General features: G+C 39.7%; 1 protein-coding gene across 11 annotated transcripts in view; it reads right to left on the bottom strand.

Moving 5' to 3' along the window:
• The window catches only part of mycbp2 (MYC binding protein 2), a 301,049-nt gene that overhangs the window by 276,520 nt on the left and 6,798 nt on the right, over positions 1–17,731 (bottom strand). For all 11 annotated transcript variants that reach the window (XM_064975618.1, XM_064975623.1, XM_064975614.1 and 8 more), the window contains exon 3: positions 847–1,059. In XM_064975618.1, the coding sequence (XP_064831690.1) occupies positions 847–1,059 (213 nt within the window). The remainder of the gene's footprint in view (positions 1–846; positions 1,060–17,731) is intronic.

Below are 17,731 nucleotides of genomic sequence, written 5' to 3'. Positions count from 1 at the left end.
ATACAGGTAATGAGTGGAGAACAGGAGGGCTTCTTAAAGAAAAACTAACAGGTCTGTGAGAGCCGGAATTCTTACTGGTTGGTAGGTGATCAAATACTTATGTCATGCAATAAAATGCAAATTAATTACTTATCATACAATGTGATTTTCTGGATTTTTGTTTTAGATTCCGTCTCACAGTTGCAGTGTACCTATGATAAAAATGACAGACCTCTACATGCTTTGTAAGTAGGAAAACCTGCAAAATCAGCAGTGTATCGAATACTTGTTCTCCCCACTGTAGATTCAAGGGTTGTAAAGATAGGGAGATTTTTTTGACACCACACACCACAAAGCAAGTCCTGCAGGCTCTAGTTTTACCTTATCTTGATTATTGTCTAGTAATATGGTCAATTGTTGCAAAGAAATAACTAGTTAAGCTGCAGCTGGCCCAGAACAGAGTAGCAAGTCTTACTCTTCATTGGGCTAACTCTTGGATAAGAGTGGAGGAAAGACTGATTGCGTCACTTCTTGATATTAGAAGACACATTAAAGTGGTAGATACTCAAAATAGTTTGCATAGTCAACTTACACACAGCACTGGCACACACACTTACCTCACCAGACATGCCACCAGGGGTCTTTTTCCCAGTCCCCAGGTCCAGAACAAATTCAAGAAAACATACAGTAATATACAGAGCCATGAGTGCATGGAACTCCCTTCCATCTTATATAGTGCAATTGAACAGCAAACCTGGTATCAAAATACAAATAAAGCAATGTCTGTCATATTCTATTTCTACCTTTCCACCAACCCTGTTCTCATCACTCTGCTTTTGAAGTAACATAACAGATGGAATTGGTTACCTTGGGAAGCTTGATGGCAGGCTCACGGAACTCGTCCTCCTCGCTGTCCGAGTCGCCGCTCTGCACAGAGCTCCTGGAGGCCAGAGCCAGGGACGCCTCCCGCTGCTGCCATTCCAGCACGCAGTGGCGCACGTTGCAGTACACGTTGAATGCCGATGGGTTGCTATGCAGCTTGATTTCCGGCATGCAGAAGACCCCATCAAAGTTCTTTGTCTGTGGAAGAGAGTGTGTGAAAAATACAGCCATGACTCGCAAATAAACGTACTACGATTTTTTTCTCAGCAGTCACAATGGAGGAGTGTTGGCCATCATAAAAAAAAAGAAGTTGGGGCTTTTTACCTGGAAATGGCCCCATGAGCACTTCAAATGTGGAGTCAAATAAAAGCGAAGTCCATTTTTTTTATGAAGGCATAACCATTTTCTATCCCCCCCAAACAATTGTGGTCAAATAGAGGGAAAGGGTGTCTTAGAAAACATCTAGCACAAAAAGTCTTAAAGGTACTAGAAATACATCAACACAGCAATGTTGAAGTAAAGACCCCTGCCAACTAATATATTTTGTTTTGCAGAACTTATTTGCCTTCTCTAAGTTTAAGAAATATTGCCTAAGGTCTTATAATTATGTTACCAAAAACCCACATCTTTTAAACTCTCTGGTATAAGTGGGACGGTAGCGTCCCACCTCAACAACAGACAGTGAAATTTTAGGGCACCAAATTCAAAACAACAGAAATCCCATAATTAAAATTCCTCAAACAAACAAGTATTATACACCATTTTAAAGATAAACCTCTTGTAAATTCAACCACAGTGTCCGATTTCAAAAGGCTTTACGGAGAAAGCATACCATGCGATTATGTTAGGTCAGCGCCTAGTCACAGAAAACCACAGCCATTTTCCAGCCAAGGAGAGCGCTCACAAAAGTCAGAAATAGCGATTAAATGAATCACTAACCTTTGATGGTCTTCATCAGATGGTACTCACAGGACTTCATGTTACACAATAAATATGTGTTTTGTTCGATAAAGTTAATCTATGTCCAAAAACCTCAGTTGAAATTGGTGCGTTTATGTACAGTAATCATCGTCTCAAACAAACATCCGGTAAAAATGCAGAGCCACATCAAATTACAGAACTACTCATCATAAACATTGATGACAGATACAAGTGTTTAACATAGGCTTAAAGAAAACCTACTCCTTAATGCAACCTCTGTCAGATTTCAGAAAGCCTTTACGACGAAAGCACACCACGCGACTACACAGAAAACCATACAGCCATTTTCCAACCAAGGAGAGGTGTCACTAAAGTCAGAAATAGTGTTAAAATTAATCACTTACCTTTGATGATCTTCATCTGGTGGCACTCCCAGGTCTTCAAGTTAGACAACAAAATGTCAGTTTTGTCCAAAGGCACAATGCGCGCTCTCAACATAAAGATGAAAAGTTTTAAAAAGTACAATAAATGTTAGTAGAAACATATCAAACAATGTTTAAAATCAAAATCAGGTTGTTTTGTCATAAATAATCAATAATATTTCAAACGGACAAAAGCTTTGTCAATAGAAAAGGAGAAACTGCCTCCCGGGTGGTGCAGTGGTCTAGGGCACTGCATCGCAGCGCTAGCTGTGCCACCAGAGACTCTGGGTTCGCGCCCAGGTTCTGTCGCAGCCGGCCGCGACCGGGAGGTCCGTGGGGCGACGCAATTGGCCTAGCATCGTCCGGGTTAGGAGGGTTTGGCCGGTAGGGATATCCTTGTCTGATTACGCACCAGCGACTCCTGTGGCAGGCCGGGCGCTGTGCACGCTAACCAAGGTCGCCAGGTGCACGGTGTTTCCTATGACACACCAGGTTGAATGCGCGCTGTGTTAAGAAGCAGTGTGGCTTGGTTGAGTTGTGTTGGGGAGAAAGGGGGGGTAAAGAAAAAAAAAAGAAAAGGAGAAAGGAGCGTTCCTGATCATACACAGGACTCATGTCTGGAAATTTCCACTGTCCACTCATTGACAGTGCTGTATCTCCCTCATTTTCAGAGTAAAAGCCTGAAACAATGCCTGAAGACTGGCCACATGTAGAGGAAGCCATAGAGATCGTGAACTGGGTCCTAAGTCTTTGTTTGGTGGATAGGCTTTCAATGGAAAAACAGCCTTTCAAAATAATAGTACTTCCTAGTTGGATTTTCCTCAGGTTTCCTCTCTCACGAGAGAGAAAAATTAAAGTTCACAGAACTAACAACTGAAGGTTGACTTAACAATTCCTGTTTTTAATGATGACAACTTGGTTTATAATTTAAGTGTTTAAAACACAACGTTACCAAATCAGTAACCGAATGACTGCAACTGAATTGGCAACAATGGAAATTCATAGTAGTCAAACTACAGTTGAGTCACCTGTTACTGTACTCCCTTGCACTGGCATACTGTTATGTTCAGCTCATAACTGATTTCTTTGTCATTCTGTCGCATGGTTGTCAAAGCAAGAGTGTTAAAACAGTCTGGACAACCCCTCTCTCTCTCCAGTTAATGTCACCACTCCTGGCTCTTACTGACACCATCCCATGTGCAATTTACTGTACTCTACTAAACTATTTACACTTGACTGTACTATAGTTCATCCCCAATTAATTGAGGTTGTTCTGAGGGCAACTCAATATGATAAAGTTAATGTTTCGTACACTGTGCATCTATATAACTTATTATTAGATTATTTATTCAGGGAAAACCCATTGAGACGATGGTCTCATTCCCAAGGGTGCCCTGATCACAACAATCAATACAACAAACAAAACAGCAATCAATACAAAACACAAATGTATGAAAAACCGTTACAGTCCTCAGCCACTAGGTCCTCAATGAACACCCTAAACTGCACAAGTGACAACCAGAACATCTAATTGTAATGAGTTCCGAAAATGTATCCAGCAGTGAGGTGCATTAAAACAAAAGCGGATTGCCGAATTCGGCGGAGACCCGACGGACCTCAGGAGTTAACCAACCCTGTGACTGGGCTTGGTAACGCATGTCTTTATACCTCAACAACAAAGTTAGGTAGGTCGGAAGCTTCTGGACTTCCCCAAAAAGGGAATAGTGACGTGCTCCACATTAGTGGTTCCCAAACTGTGGGGTGTCCCCATGGGTCCACAATTTATTATTAAGAAACTTGAAAGTTGTAATAACAGAATGTACAAGGTGCAATTTCAAAATTGGGTAGTGCATCATCAGTTTCTCTTGTCATGTTAGTCATTGCATTTAATCAACAAGTCCAGGTCAGCTTTGTTTTATTTAGTTTTTTTTAGCCCATAGATAGTCATTTTTTGGTCACTCAAATATCACATGAACATACATTAGACATAGCAAAATGTATAGAGAATTGCAGGAACATTTGCTTTAAAACTGCAACATTCACTATGCACCCCATGACAAAATGTGTAGAATTGCAGAAAGCTTTAAACCTGCAAAACTCTCTCCACGAACAAGAGGGGTGTGAACGGTTTGTGTCATGAACAGTGCTTGTGGCCATAGAAATAGATAAGGCACAAGCAGTGGGGGGGCAGGACATTCCCCAATGCTCTATTTTACAAAAAGGCCACTTTAAATCTTAGCTTTTTAACTAGCTCATCAGTATGTCTTTTTAAACGTTAAATCCTTGTCAATCCAAAAGCCCGGATATTTATAGAAGGGAACCCGATCAATGGGAGAACCTTTGAATGAATAAATATCTAATCCATCTGAAAAACACACGAGAATTGGAGAACATGTATTTTGTTTTGCCAACATTAAGTACAGGTTTTAAACCAACCAGGGCATTTTGTAAGGCAACAAAGTAAGATTGCAGCTCTACAACACCTGGTCCACAATTGGGGCAATGGCATACATAACAGTATTGTCTGCATACAAATGAACAATTAAAAGTTAACAGATAGCCCAATATTATTTATAAAAATAGTCAAGAACAGGTTCCAATACCCACCCATAATATTGAGGAATCTAGACTAAACACCATCAGAAATCACACTGTTCTGACAGATAATTCTCAAACCTTTGAATGAGTGTATGATTGTCAACAGTTTCAAAGGCCTTGGAAAGCACAATGATTATTATTATCCAAATCAATTTAACATCTAAAACAAGCATAGCCGTTCTAAAACCGGATTGGTGCACATTAAGAAGTGTGAGAGAAGTTAGTTATTCGCTGACAGTTGGCCAAGGATTCTACAACTTTGGAAAGGCAAGATCATTTGGAGATTGGACACTAGTACCTAAATCAGAAGGATCTTGTCCTTTATGTAGGGGGAAGACAGGTGTCGCTTTCCAGATCTTGGGGATAACACCAGAAACAATTGTAACATTAAAGATATACAGTACCAGTCAAGTTTGGACACACCTAGTCATTCCAGGCTTTTTATTTATTTTTTACTATTTTCTACATTGTAGAATAATAGTGAAGTCGTCAAAACTCTGGAACAACACATATGGAATCATGTAATACCCACACAAATATGAGATTCTTCAAAGTAGCCACCCTTTACATTGATGACAGCTTTGCACACTCTTGGCATTCTCTCAACCAGCTTCATGAGGTAGTCACCTGGAATGCATTTCAATTAATAATATATTTATTAGCAAATTATGGTGGAAAATAAGTACTTGGTCAATAACAAAAGTTTCTCAATACTTTGTCATTGCCAACAAAGGGTATATAGCAGAGGTCAAACGTTTTCTGTAAGTCTTCACAAGGTTCACACCCACTGTAGCTGATATTTTGGCCCATTCCTCCATGCAGATCTGCTCTAGAGCAGTGATGTTTTGTGGCTGTTGCTGGGCAAAACGGACTTTCAATTCCCTCCAAAGATTCTCTATGGGGTTGAGATCTGGAGACTGGCTAGGCCACTCCAGGACCTTGAAATGCTTCTTACGAAGCCACTCCTTCGTTGCCCGGGCGGTGTGTTTGGGATCATTGTCATGCTGAAAGACCCAGCCACGTTTCATCTTCAATGCCCTTGCTGATGGAAGGTGTTCACTCAAAATCTCACGATACATGGCCCCATTCATTCTTTCCTTTACACGGATCAGTCGTCCTGGTCCCTTTGCAGAAAAACAGCCCCAAAGCATGATGTTTCCACTCCCATGCTTCACAGTAGGTATGGTGTTCTTTGGATGCAACTCAGCATTCTTTGTCCTCCAAACACGACGAGTTGAGTTTTTACTAAAAAGTTCTATTTTGGTTTCATCTGACATTCTCCCAATCTTCTTCTGGATCATCCAAATGCTCTCTAGCAAACTTCAGACGGGCCTGGACATGTACTGGCTTAAGCAGGGGGATACGTCTGGCACTGCAGGATTGAGTCCCTGGTGGCATAGTGTGTTACTGATGGTAGGCTTTGTTACTTTGGTCCTAGCTCTCTGCAGGTCATTCACTAGGTCCCCCCGTATGGTTCTGGGATTTTTGCTCACCGTTCTTATGATCAATTTGACCCCACGGGGTGAGATCTTGCGTGGAGCCCCAGATCGAGGGAGATTATCAATGGTCTTGTATGTCTTCCATTTCCTAATAATTGCTCCCACATTTGATTTCTTCAAACCAAGCTGCTTACCTATTGCAGATTAAGTCTTCCCAGCCTGGTGCAGGTCTACAATTTTGTTTCTGGTGTCCTTTGACAGCTCTTTGGTCTTGTCCATAGTGGAGTCTGGAGTGTGACTGAGGTTGTGGACAGGTGTCTTTTACACTGAAAACAAGTTCAAACAGGTGCCATTAATACAGGTAACGAGTGGAGGACAGAGGAGCCTCTTAAAGAAGTTACAGGTCTGTGAGAGTCAGAAATCTTGCTTGTTTGTAGGTGACCCAAAACTTATTTTCCACCATAATTTGCAAATAAATTCATTAAAAAATCCTACAATGTGATTTTCTGGATTTTTTTTTCTCATTTTGTCTGTCATAGTTGAAGTGTACCTATGATGAAAATTACAAGCCTCATCTTTTTAAGTGGGAGAACTTGCACAATTGGAGGCTACTTTTTTGCCCCACTGTATGTGTGCGTGTATGCGTGTGTGTGTGTGTGTATGCGTGTGTGTGTGTGTGTGTGTGTGTATGTATGTATGTTATGTTATGTTATGTTATGTTATTTATTGTATGTATGTATGCATGCATGCATGCATGTATGTATGCGTGTATGTATGTATGTATGTGTGTGTGTCATTTTTTTACTGCTCGACTTAATCTCGGGTCAAACAGCCTAACGACCAAAGAATCGACTAATTGGGGTCAGGCATTACACAGACATACTCTACACACACTTGGATTTTGTATTGTAGATATGTGGTTCTAGAAAAGTGGCTTGAGGACACGTGTTGTGAAAAGTGTTAAGTAATGTAAAATAAAATGTATTGTATATAACTGCCTTAATGTTGCTAGACCCCAGGAAGAGTGGCTGCTGCCTTGGCTACTGGGGATCCTCAATAAATACAAAAATACAAATATGGCAGGGATCATCAAGCATATTTATTTTTGGCAGATGTTCGGGGAGGCGGAACATAATTCCAAATCATTTCCAGACTGAAAATTGACCACAAGAAGCCCAAACAGAAATATTTTGACTAAAACATAATAATTTCAAACCTTACTTACATTGGCATTTTAGTCATTTAGCAGACTCTTATCCAGAGCAACTTAAAGTGCATTCATCATAAGATAGCTAGGCGGGACCAACATATCTCAGTCATTTTAGTAAGTGCTGCTTTGGGATTATTTAAGATACACCCTACCTCTTCAAGAGTCAGATGTTTTTGGAAGATGGGCAGGTACTCCGCTGTCCTAGTTTCATGGGTAAGCTGGTGCCAGCACAGAGAAGTGCTTTGACTGGGCTGAACTTACATTTGTATACCAACACGTCTCTGTATTATGCGTGGGAATACTTGGGAACAGATTCCCAAAGTCTTCATTGTAAAAAAAAAATAATAAATTTGCTCAGAAAAAACTTTGTGAGGGGCCAAATAAAACCCAACACGGGCCAAATTCTCAGGTTGGGATCAGTCGTTTCCCATATAGTGCCTTCTGGTGGAGAAGTTGATCACTTTCGAATCAAGGACACTGAACAAAGCAGAAAGTAACAGGCAGAACCAGAAGCCTTAACTTCTTTGGGGTACCCCCCCTTTTTCTCAATTTCCACCTAAATACATACCCTTATCTAACTGCCTGTAGCTCAGGCCCAGAGGCAAGGATATGCATATTCTTGGTATCATGTGAAAAGAAACACAATTTTGTGGAAATGTGATTTAAATGTAGCTTCGCTGAAAGATCCATCTTCCTGAAGCAACTCGGTCTCGCTGTCTATCTATTTCCTCTATAATTTGGGTTAAATCTGTATACCTAGACTTTGTTTTAGCTTTTCCTGATTTATTCGCCATAATTTAAATATGAACTTGTTGAAAATGCTATTGAACCTGTACTGCTATGCGTAACACTCGTGGCTCCGTCAAGTAGAATTTGCAATGGCGAATTAGCCTCTTTTACGCCAGCGTTTACGACAAAGGCTGGTCTTCGAACGTATAACCATTACATATTGTCGTTCACCTCAGCTCATTTGCCATCTTCCATGCTAGATTCCAAGATGATCAGTGGTCATTGGGTCAAATTACAGTCAATCAACGACAGACCGGTCCTACCATTGGTGCGCAATGAGGTCATTGATTGGTGTCTTCAAATCGGTTTGTTTTGGTCAATACGTCCCGGGAAAAGAACCATCAAGTATGATTGTGTTAGTAACAACCAGAGGATTGCAATAAAACCAACCATGACTGGATAAACGTTTGTTGTGTGTGTGTGTAATTACCACGAACGCTTCATCCAAAGTTGAATGAGACGGAAATCACGACGCAAGCGGTTTACAAATGAAGTACCCATGGCTGCTGCGTGCATTGAACGGTGGCTTCACGTCAGTTTGAAGATTTCAAAGTGTTGGAAAATGACATGCTGTTGGATTCCTCTCCCACTGACTTGCAACTTGAGCTTATCGATCTTCAGTCTTAATGCAGTGATTGGATAACTAGTCAAAACAAATGTCACTGACGAGGTTCTATGCATCTCTCAATTAACTAAACATTCCAAAGATTAGGAGTCATGCTCAGAAGATGTTCGTACTGTGTGGGTCAAACTATATACTTGAACACACATTTTCAGTGATGAAATATAACAAGTCAAGGCACAGATCATCTCTCAGCGCATAGTGACGTCAGAAACTATACCTGAGTTCACTGCTCTAGTCAATGCCCATCAGAGACATCACTCCTCACACTGATTGAGTAGTTTAAATGTTAATGTTGAGCTCCTCCTCTTTGTGTTTTTGTGCATAATTCTGTTAACGAGAATTCTGTCCGTGGTGCTGAATGCAGTGTACTTTTCCCCTCCGTGTAGTTCATTGCATGTTTAATAATGAAAATACCTACCAAAAAGGAGAACATGGATGTGGTTTATTTCTGTGCATTTAAAAAGTTAAGTAGCATATCTGGATGTGATTTACAGTAGATATATCTGTCAACACAGTCATACACATGATGTGTAATCCTGTAATATGATTCTGGCCAGCGATGGCAAAAATATATTCTAATGTGGCCCTCCATGGAAAATAATTGCCCAGGCCTGGTATAGGGTTACTACACAGTCCTCCAACCTCCGGATGGAGAATGTTTCATGCTATTGATTGTTTTCCCCTTGCCTTGCTGCGTTGTCATGTTTCTGGCATCGAAGCTACTGACGGACGGTGATGTCATACATTTAGGAAGGAGCGGTCCTTCATTTCAGTGTACAACACCAGGGAGAGTTATCCACTTCTTTCCTCAGGGCGGGTAACACTCCCGGCAGCATAGCTAAGGCATTCAGCATGGGACACACTGTGCCTGTATAAAGAGCTTAGCACTATTTACCAGAGAAATAAGGATATAATATGCCAATAAGGCTTCAAAAGAGAGAGAAAATGGCTGTTTGGGAAAGGAGCACTAAAAGAGGAGGAAAAGGAGGAGTGGAGACAGAAATAGTGTAACTTTTCTATTTTCTAATAAAATTAGATTGAGAGAGGAGCGTGTTGGGCTCTCACTGATCCTAGAGCTAAAGAGATTCATAATTCACTTAAAAAGGATTCGCGCTGTAGTCAGGACAATCTGTCGGCGGAAGATTTTTTTGCCCACTTGGCAATGGTGACAATACAGGCAGGTGGGCACCAAAAGCACCAGGGAAGATTAGGCTATAGTCTCATCAGTCACCAGATATTCTATTTTTTGTGCTCCCATTAGCATCACTTACAGTGGCTTCGGCGAAGCTACTTTCTGCCTGCACACCTCTAATACCGGAAATATCACAGTAGACAGTTTGGAAGAATGCCATGCGAGCAGCAATTCTCATCAAACCATTACATAGCTTTTTTGCCATTTCTTTATATCTGAGAGGTGTTGCCAGTATCAAAGTCGAAACTTATTTCCACCAACCGACATAGCCAGTAAAGTTCTGCCTACGGCATAGTAGAAATGTAGCCGTAATGACGAGGCGGCCTGGCACGCATTAAATCATGAACATTCTATTGTTGTCCGACATCAAACTTCACCTTGTCAATCACATAAATGCATTTATTCTCTCAATTTAAATTGCCTTCAGAAAGTATTCACACCCATTGACTTTTTCAACATTCTGTTAGAAAGTAGAAACTCTGTGGAAGAAAGTAGAAAATAAAACACTGAAATAAATTGATTAGATAACTTTTCAACCCCAAGTCAATACAATCTCCTTTGGCAGCAATTACAGCTGTGAGTCTTTCTTTCTGGGTAAGTCTCTGTCACACCTGGATTGTACAATATTTGTCCATTATTCTTTACAAAAATTCAAGCTCTGATAAATGCAATGTTCAACAACCAACTTAAGACAGACATTTAAGTCTTGCAATAGATTTTCAAGCCAACATAAGTCTAACTGTAACTAGGCCACTCAGGAAGATTCAATGTCTTTATGGTAAGGAATTCCAGTGTACAGTCGTGGCCAAAAGTTGAATGACAAATATTAATTTCCACAAAGTTCGCTGCTTCAGTGGCTTGAAATATTTTTGTCAGTTACTATGGAATACTGAAGTAAAATTACAAGCATTTCATGTGTGTCAACGGCTTTTATTGACAATTACATGAAGTTGATGCAAAGAGTCAATATTTGCAGTGTTGATCCTTCTTTTTCAAGACCTCTGCAATCCGCCCTGGCATGCTGTCAATTAACTTCTGGGCCACATCCTGACTGATGGCAGCCCATTCTTGCATAATCAATGCTTGGAGTTTGTCAGAAATTGTGGGGTTTTGTTTGTCCACCCGCCTCTTGAGGATTGACCACAAGTTCTCAATGGGATTAAGGTCTGGGGAGTTTCCTGGCCATGGACCCAAAATATCAATGTTTTGTTCCCCGAGCCACTTAGTTATCACTTTTCCTTATGGCAAGATGCTCCATCATGCTGGAAGAGGCATTGTTCGTCACCAAACTGTTCCTGGATGGTTGGGAGAAGTTGCTCTCGGATAATGTGTTGGTAACATCCTTTATTCATGGCTGTGTTATTAGGCAAAATTGTGAATGAGTCCATTCTCTTGGCTGAGAAGCAACCCCACACACGAATGGTCTCAGGATGATTTACTGTTGGCATGAAACAGGACTGATGGTAGCGCTCACCGTGTCTTCTCTGGACAAGCTTTATTCTGGATGCCCCAAACAATCGGAAAGTGGATTCAGAGAAAATTTACCCCAATCCTAAGCAGTCCAATCCCTGTACCTTTTGCAGAATATCAGTCTGTCCATGATGCTTTTCCTGGAGAGAAGTGGTTTCTTTGCTGCCCTTCTTGACACCAGGCCATCTTCCAAAAGTCTTCACCTCACTGTGCATCCAGATGCACTCACCTGTCTGTTGCCATTCCTGAGCAAGCTCTGTACAGGTGGTGCCCTGATCCCGCAGCTGAATCAACTTTAGGAGACGGTCCTGGCGGTTGCTTGACTTTCTTGGGTGCCCTGAAACCTTCTTCACAACAACTGAACCGCTCTCGAAGTTCTTGATGATCCGATAAATGGTTGATTTAGGTGCAATCTTACTGGCAGCAATATCCTTGCCTGTGAAGCCCTTTTTGTGCAAAGCAACGATGACGGCACGTGTTTCCTTCCAGGTAACCATGGTTGACAGAGGAAGAACAATGATTCCAAGCACCACCCTCCTTTTGAAGCTTCCAGTCTGTTACTCGAACACAATCAGCATGACAGAGTGATCTCCAGCCTTGTCCTCGTCAACACTCACACGTGTTAACTTCTTATGGCTGGGGGGGGGGCAGTATTGAGTAGCTTGGATCAATAAGTTGCCCAAAGTAAAGAGCCTGCTCCTCAGTCTCAGTTGCTAATACATGCATATTATTAGCAGTATTGGATAGAAAACACTAAAGTTCCTAAAACTGTTTGAATGATGTCTGAGTATAACAGAACTCATATGGCAGGCAAAGGAGGAGAAATCAAAACAGGAAGTGAGAAATCTGGGCTCTGAAATCTGGAAATCTGAGTCCCCAATGAAATCCCCTTGAGATATGATGTTGCAATGCCTAGGTGTTCAACTAGGTCAACCATCAATAGAAATGTGAATGAGACTTCTAAGTTGTTGTGGGAGTGAATGAGATCAGAATGTATCAGGTGTCTATCAAGCAGCCATTTTCTGATCACGTTTATTCCTCATGTTACCCACTTCCATTGATCATGAAGAAACGAATGAATACTCCGGTTGGAACTTTATTGAAGCTATATGTTAAAAATCCTAATGATTGATTCTGTACTTAGTTTGAAATGTTTCTTCGACCTGTAATATAACTTCAAGTTTTTGTCCGATGTAACGCTGACCAGAATGAGCGTTTGGATATGTATACCAAACACGCTAACAAAAGAAGGTATTTGGACATAAATAACGGATATTATCGAACAAAACAAACATTTGTGGACCTGGGATTCCTGGGGTGCTTTCTGATGTATATCATCAAAGGGAATATTTATCATATCATTTATTTTTTTGAAATCTGACACAGCAGTTGCATTAAGGGGAGGTATATTTATAATGCCATGTTTTTAACTTGTATAATCATCTATATTTATGATGAGTATTTCTGTTGAATGATGTGGCTATGCAAAAATCACTGGATGTTTTTGGAACTAGTGAATGAAACGCGCATATTTTGATAAATATGAACTTTATCAAACAAAACATACATGTATTGTGTGACATGAAGTCCTATGAGTGTCATCTGATGAAGATCAAAGGTTTGTGATTAATTGTATCTCTATGTGTGGTTTTTGTGACTCTGGCTGGAAAATCTTCGGTTGGAAAAACTGCTGTGTTTTTCTGTGGCTATGTGGTGACCTAACATAATAGTTTGTGGTGCTTTTGCTGTAAAGCATATCTGAAATCGGACACTGGTAGGATTAACAACGAGAATAGCTTTAAAATGGTATAAGACACATGTATGTTTGAGGAATTTTAATTATGAGATTGATGTTTTGAAATTGGCGCCCTACACTGACTGGCTGTTGTCATATCGCTCCCGTTAATGGGATTGCAGCCATAAGAAGTTAACGAGAGAATCACTGACATGATGTCAGCTGGTCCTTTTGTAGCAGGGCTGAAATGCAGTGGAAATGTTTTTTTGTGGATTCAGTTCATTTGCATGGCAAAGAGGGACTTTGCAATTAATTGCAATTCATCTGATCACTCTTCAAAGCATCTGGAGTATATGCAAATTGGCATCATACAAACTGAGGCAGCAGACTGTGAAAATGTATATTTGTGTCATTCACAACTTTTGGCCACGACTGTATATTTGTGTTTTAGGTAATTGTCCTGATGAAAGATGCATTTGTTTCCCAGTGTCTGTTAGAAAGCCAACTGAACTAAGTTTCTCTTCTAGGATTTTGCCTGTGCCACAAACATAATTTGTATTCCGTACAAAAGGTTTATTTCTTTGCCACATTTTTTGTAGTATTACTTTAGTGCCTGGAAAATGGATGCATGTTTTGGAATATTTGTATTCCAACTTCTTTTCACTCTGTTATTTATGTTAGTATTGTGGAGTAACTACTATGTTGTTGATCCTTCCTCATGTAAGGTGCCTTCAGAAAGTATTCACACACACCTAGACTTTATCCACCTTTTGTTGTGTTAGTCGGAATTTTAAATGGATTAAACTGAGATTGTGTTTCACTGGCCTACACACACACACAATACCCCATAATGTCAAACAGATACAAATACAGAAAACAGATTTTTTTAAATAACACCTTACGAAACAGCAGGGACTGAAGACACACACACAGTAATATTGTTGTACGGTGGTATTGTACATTTTGTATTGCAAATATGCACTGGTGTAATAATGTTCTATGATGTACTGTTTTATCTTTGGCTGTGTGTGATGTATGTGAATTAATGTGTTTGGAACCCAGGAAGAGTAGCTGCTGCCTTGGGATTCCTAATAAACATAAAATGTTTAGAATGTTTTACAAATGAAATAAAAAGCTTCAAATGGTGTTGATTCAATCCCTTTGTTACGGACAGCCTAAATAAATTCAGGAGCATACATTTAATTACAGTACTAGTCAAAAATGTTCAATGAGGTGTGTCCAGGTTCTCCATTTTTACTATTTTTGTCCTGACAACAAACACCACTAACCTATTTTACCACCTACGCAAGAATCATTTGGAACCTAACGGAGAGAGTCTACAAATGAGACCCAAAAAAGTAGTTGAGTGCTCAAAACAAACCCCCGAATCAAATTTTGCTTTTGCCCACAGCAAACCATATGGCAACAAATCACGAAGATGGAGGGAGAGAACAGCTGCCGTAAAAACTGTAAAGACATGGCCCCAATTTACACCGTTGAGGAACGGGGGTTACGTGAGTAGGTGCTAACACTCAACCCAAGGTACCAAATGCAAATTGATATGTGACACGTATTAATGCCAAAATAACATGCAAAACAGGCAAGCCCCCAAAAATATATATATTTTAAGCCTATATTTATTTTGTTAGGAACTATAGTTAGTGTTTTTTTTATTTACCTTTTTAGAATTTATACATTCATATTTTGTTACATGCTTAATTGAACACTTGCACAGGTTCTAAATAAATAATCAAATATCAGTAAGTACCTTATTTGTTAAGTAGAATTCAAAATGTAATAAGAAATAGGCCTTTACATGTGGTCATTTTATATAAACTATTTACAAATTTAATTTACAGAAAATGTGCTATATCGTGACATGCATCATTATCGGGATAGGAAATTACCTATATCGAGATATGAGATTTTGGCCATATCGCCCAGCCCTATGACAAAGTAATGATGGATTGTCGTTTCTCTGTTTATTTGAGCTGTTCTTGACATAATATGGACTTGGACTTTTACCAAACAGGGCCATCTTCTGTATACCAACCCTACCTTGTCACAGCACAACTGATTGGCTCAAACGCATTAAGGAAATAAATTCTACAAATTAACTTTTAACAACAGATTCCAGGGGACTACCTCATGAAGATGGTTGAGAGAATGCAAAGAGTATCCAAAGCTGTCATCAAAGCAAAGGGTGGTTACTTTGAAGAATCTAAAATATACTTTTTAAAATATATTTTATACTTAAAATATACTTTGATTTTATACTTTGATTTGTTTAACCATTTTTTTGCATCACATGATTCCATAGTTTTGATGTCTTCACTTTTATTCTACAATGTAGAAAATGGTCAAAATAAAGAAAAACCCTTGAATGAGTAGGTGTGTCCAAACTTGACTGGTGTTGTAAGTCACATATGTTGCATGGACTCACTCCGTCTGCAATAAGTGTTTACATGATATTTGAATGACTACCTAATCTCTGTATGCCACACATACAATGATCTGTAGGGTCCCTCAGTTGAGCAGTGTATTTTAAGCACAGATGCAACCACACCAACCAGGGAGGTTTTGCAAGATGAGCATAAACCTTGTTGGCCACTAATTCTAATTGCTAGTTAGCTGGTCGGCTAGCTAGCTAATAAATGTACTGACCAAATGTAATTAGCTATACAGCTTGATGTACACCAGTGATGGTGTAGACCAATATCAGCATGTTCATGCAACAGTATCTTCTAAATCAAAGAGTAACACGCAAAGCATGAATATGTAAACTACATGAAGTAGCTAAGAGAAAACAGATGAAGCTAAAGATTATTGGGTCCCCTCGGAAAAACGCTTTGTGTTCCTACCCTGTCACAATAACTCCTCTCTGGCATTTTCTTCATTGTCACGTTAAGGGATTGTAAAGTAAGCATTTCCCCTGGTGTATTCGGCGCATGTCACATATACAATTTTATTTGGTGAATCGGTGTTTGAATTTCACTGCTCGGTTGAGGGACCTTACAGATAATTGTATGTGTGGGGTACAGAGATGAGGTAGTCATTCAAAACTCATGTTAACCCCTTTATTATTATTATTATTATTATTATTATTATTATTATTATTATTATTATACAGAGTGAGTCCATGCAACTTATGTGACTTGTTTAGCTAATGTTCAGTACTGAATTTATTTAGGCTTGCCATAAGGGGTTGAATACTTACAAGACATTTCAGCTTTTCATTTAATTTTTTAATTTTTTTTTTACTTAAAAATGTTTTATAATTCCACTGACATTATGGGGTACGTTATTGGAGGACCAAAAAAAGCTGATAATTAAAATCAGACTATTTTTAACATACATATATACACATATATAAACACACACACAATTACAACAATACTGAATGAACACTTATTTTAACTTAACACATCAATAAAAATCAATTAGTCTCAAATAATGAAACATGTTCAATTTGGTTTAAATAATGCAAAAACAAAGTGTTGGAGAAGAAAGTAAATGTGCAATATGTGCCATGTAAGAAAGCTAACTTTAAGTTCCTTGCTCAGAACATGAGAACATATGACCATATGAGTCTTCAATATTACCAGGTAAGAGGTTTTAGGTTGTAGTTATTATAGGACTATTTCTCTCTATACCATTTGTATTTCAGATACCTTTGACTATTGGATGTTCTTATAGGCATTATAGTATTGCCAGCCTAATCTCGGGTGTTGATAGGCTTGAAGTCAAACAGCGCTGTGCTTCAAGCATTGCGAAGAGCTGCTGCAAACACAGGAAAGTGTTGTTTGAATGAATGCTTACGAGCCTGCTGCTGCCTACCACCACTCAGTCAGACTGCTCTATCAAATCATAGACTTAATTGTAATAAACATACAGAAATACGAGCCTTAGGTCATTCATATGGTCAAATCCAGAAACTATCATTTCGAAAACAAAACATTTTTACTTTCAGTGAAATACAGAACCGTTCCTTATTTTATCGAACGGGTGGCATCCCCTAGTCTAAGTCTGTTACACTGCACAACCATCCATGTTGTCATAATTACGTACAATTCTGGCAAATTAGTCTTTGTTAGGAAGAAATGGTCTTCACACAACACAACATCCTGTGGCGGACTGCAATAGCATCGAATAGTCCGCACGATATGCAACTGTTCAGGGAAGTCAGGAACCAATACACGAAGTCAGGAAAGCAAAGGCCAGCTTCTTCAACCAGAAATTTGCTTCCTGTAGCTCTAACTGCAAAAAGTTCTGGGACACTGTAAAGTCCATGGAGAACAAGAGCACCTCCTCCCAGCTGCCACCTGCACTGAGGCTAGGTAACACGGTCACCACCGATAAATCCATGATTATCGAAAACTTTAACAAGCATTTCTCAACGGCTGGCCATGCCTTCCTCCTGGCTACCCCAACCTCGGCCAACAGCCCCCCCCCCGCAGCTACTCGCCCAA

This window comes from Oncorhynchus masou, chromosome 10, assembly GCF_036934945.1.
Source record: "Oncorhynchus masou masou isolate Uvic2021 chromosome 10, UVic_Omas_1.1, whole genome shotgun sequence".
Taxonomy (NCBI): Eukaryota; Metazoa; Chordata; class Actinopteri; order Salmoniformes; family Salmonidae; genus Oncorhynchus; species Oncorhynchus masou.
This window is presented reverse-complemented; position numbering and strand designations above follow the sequence as displayed.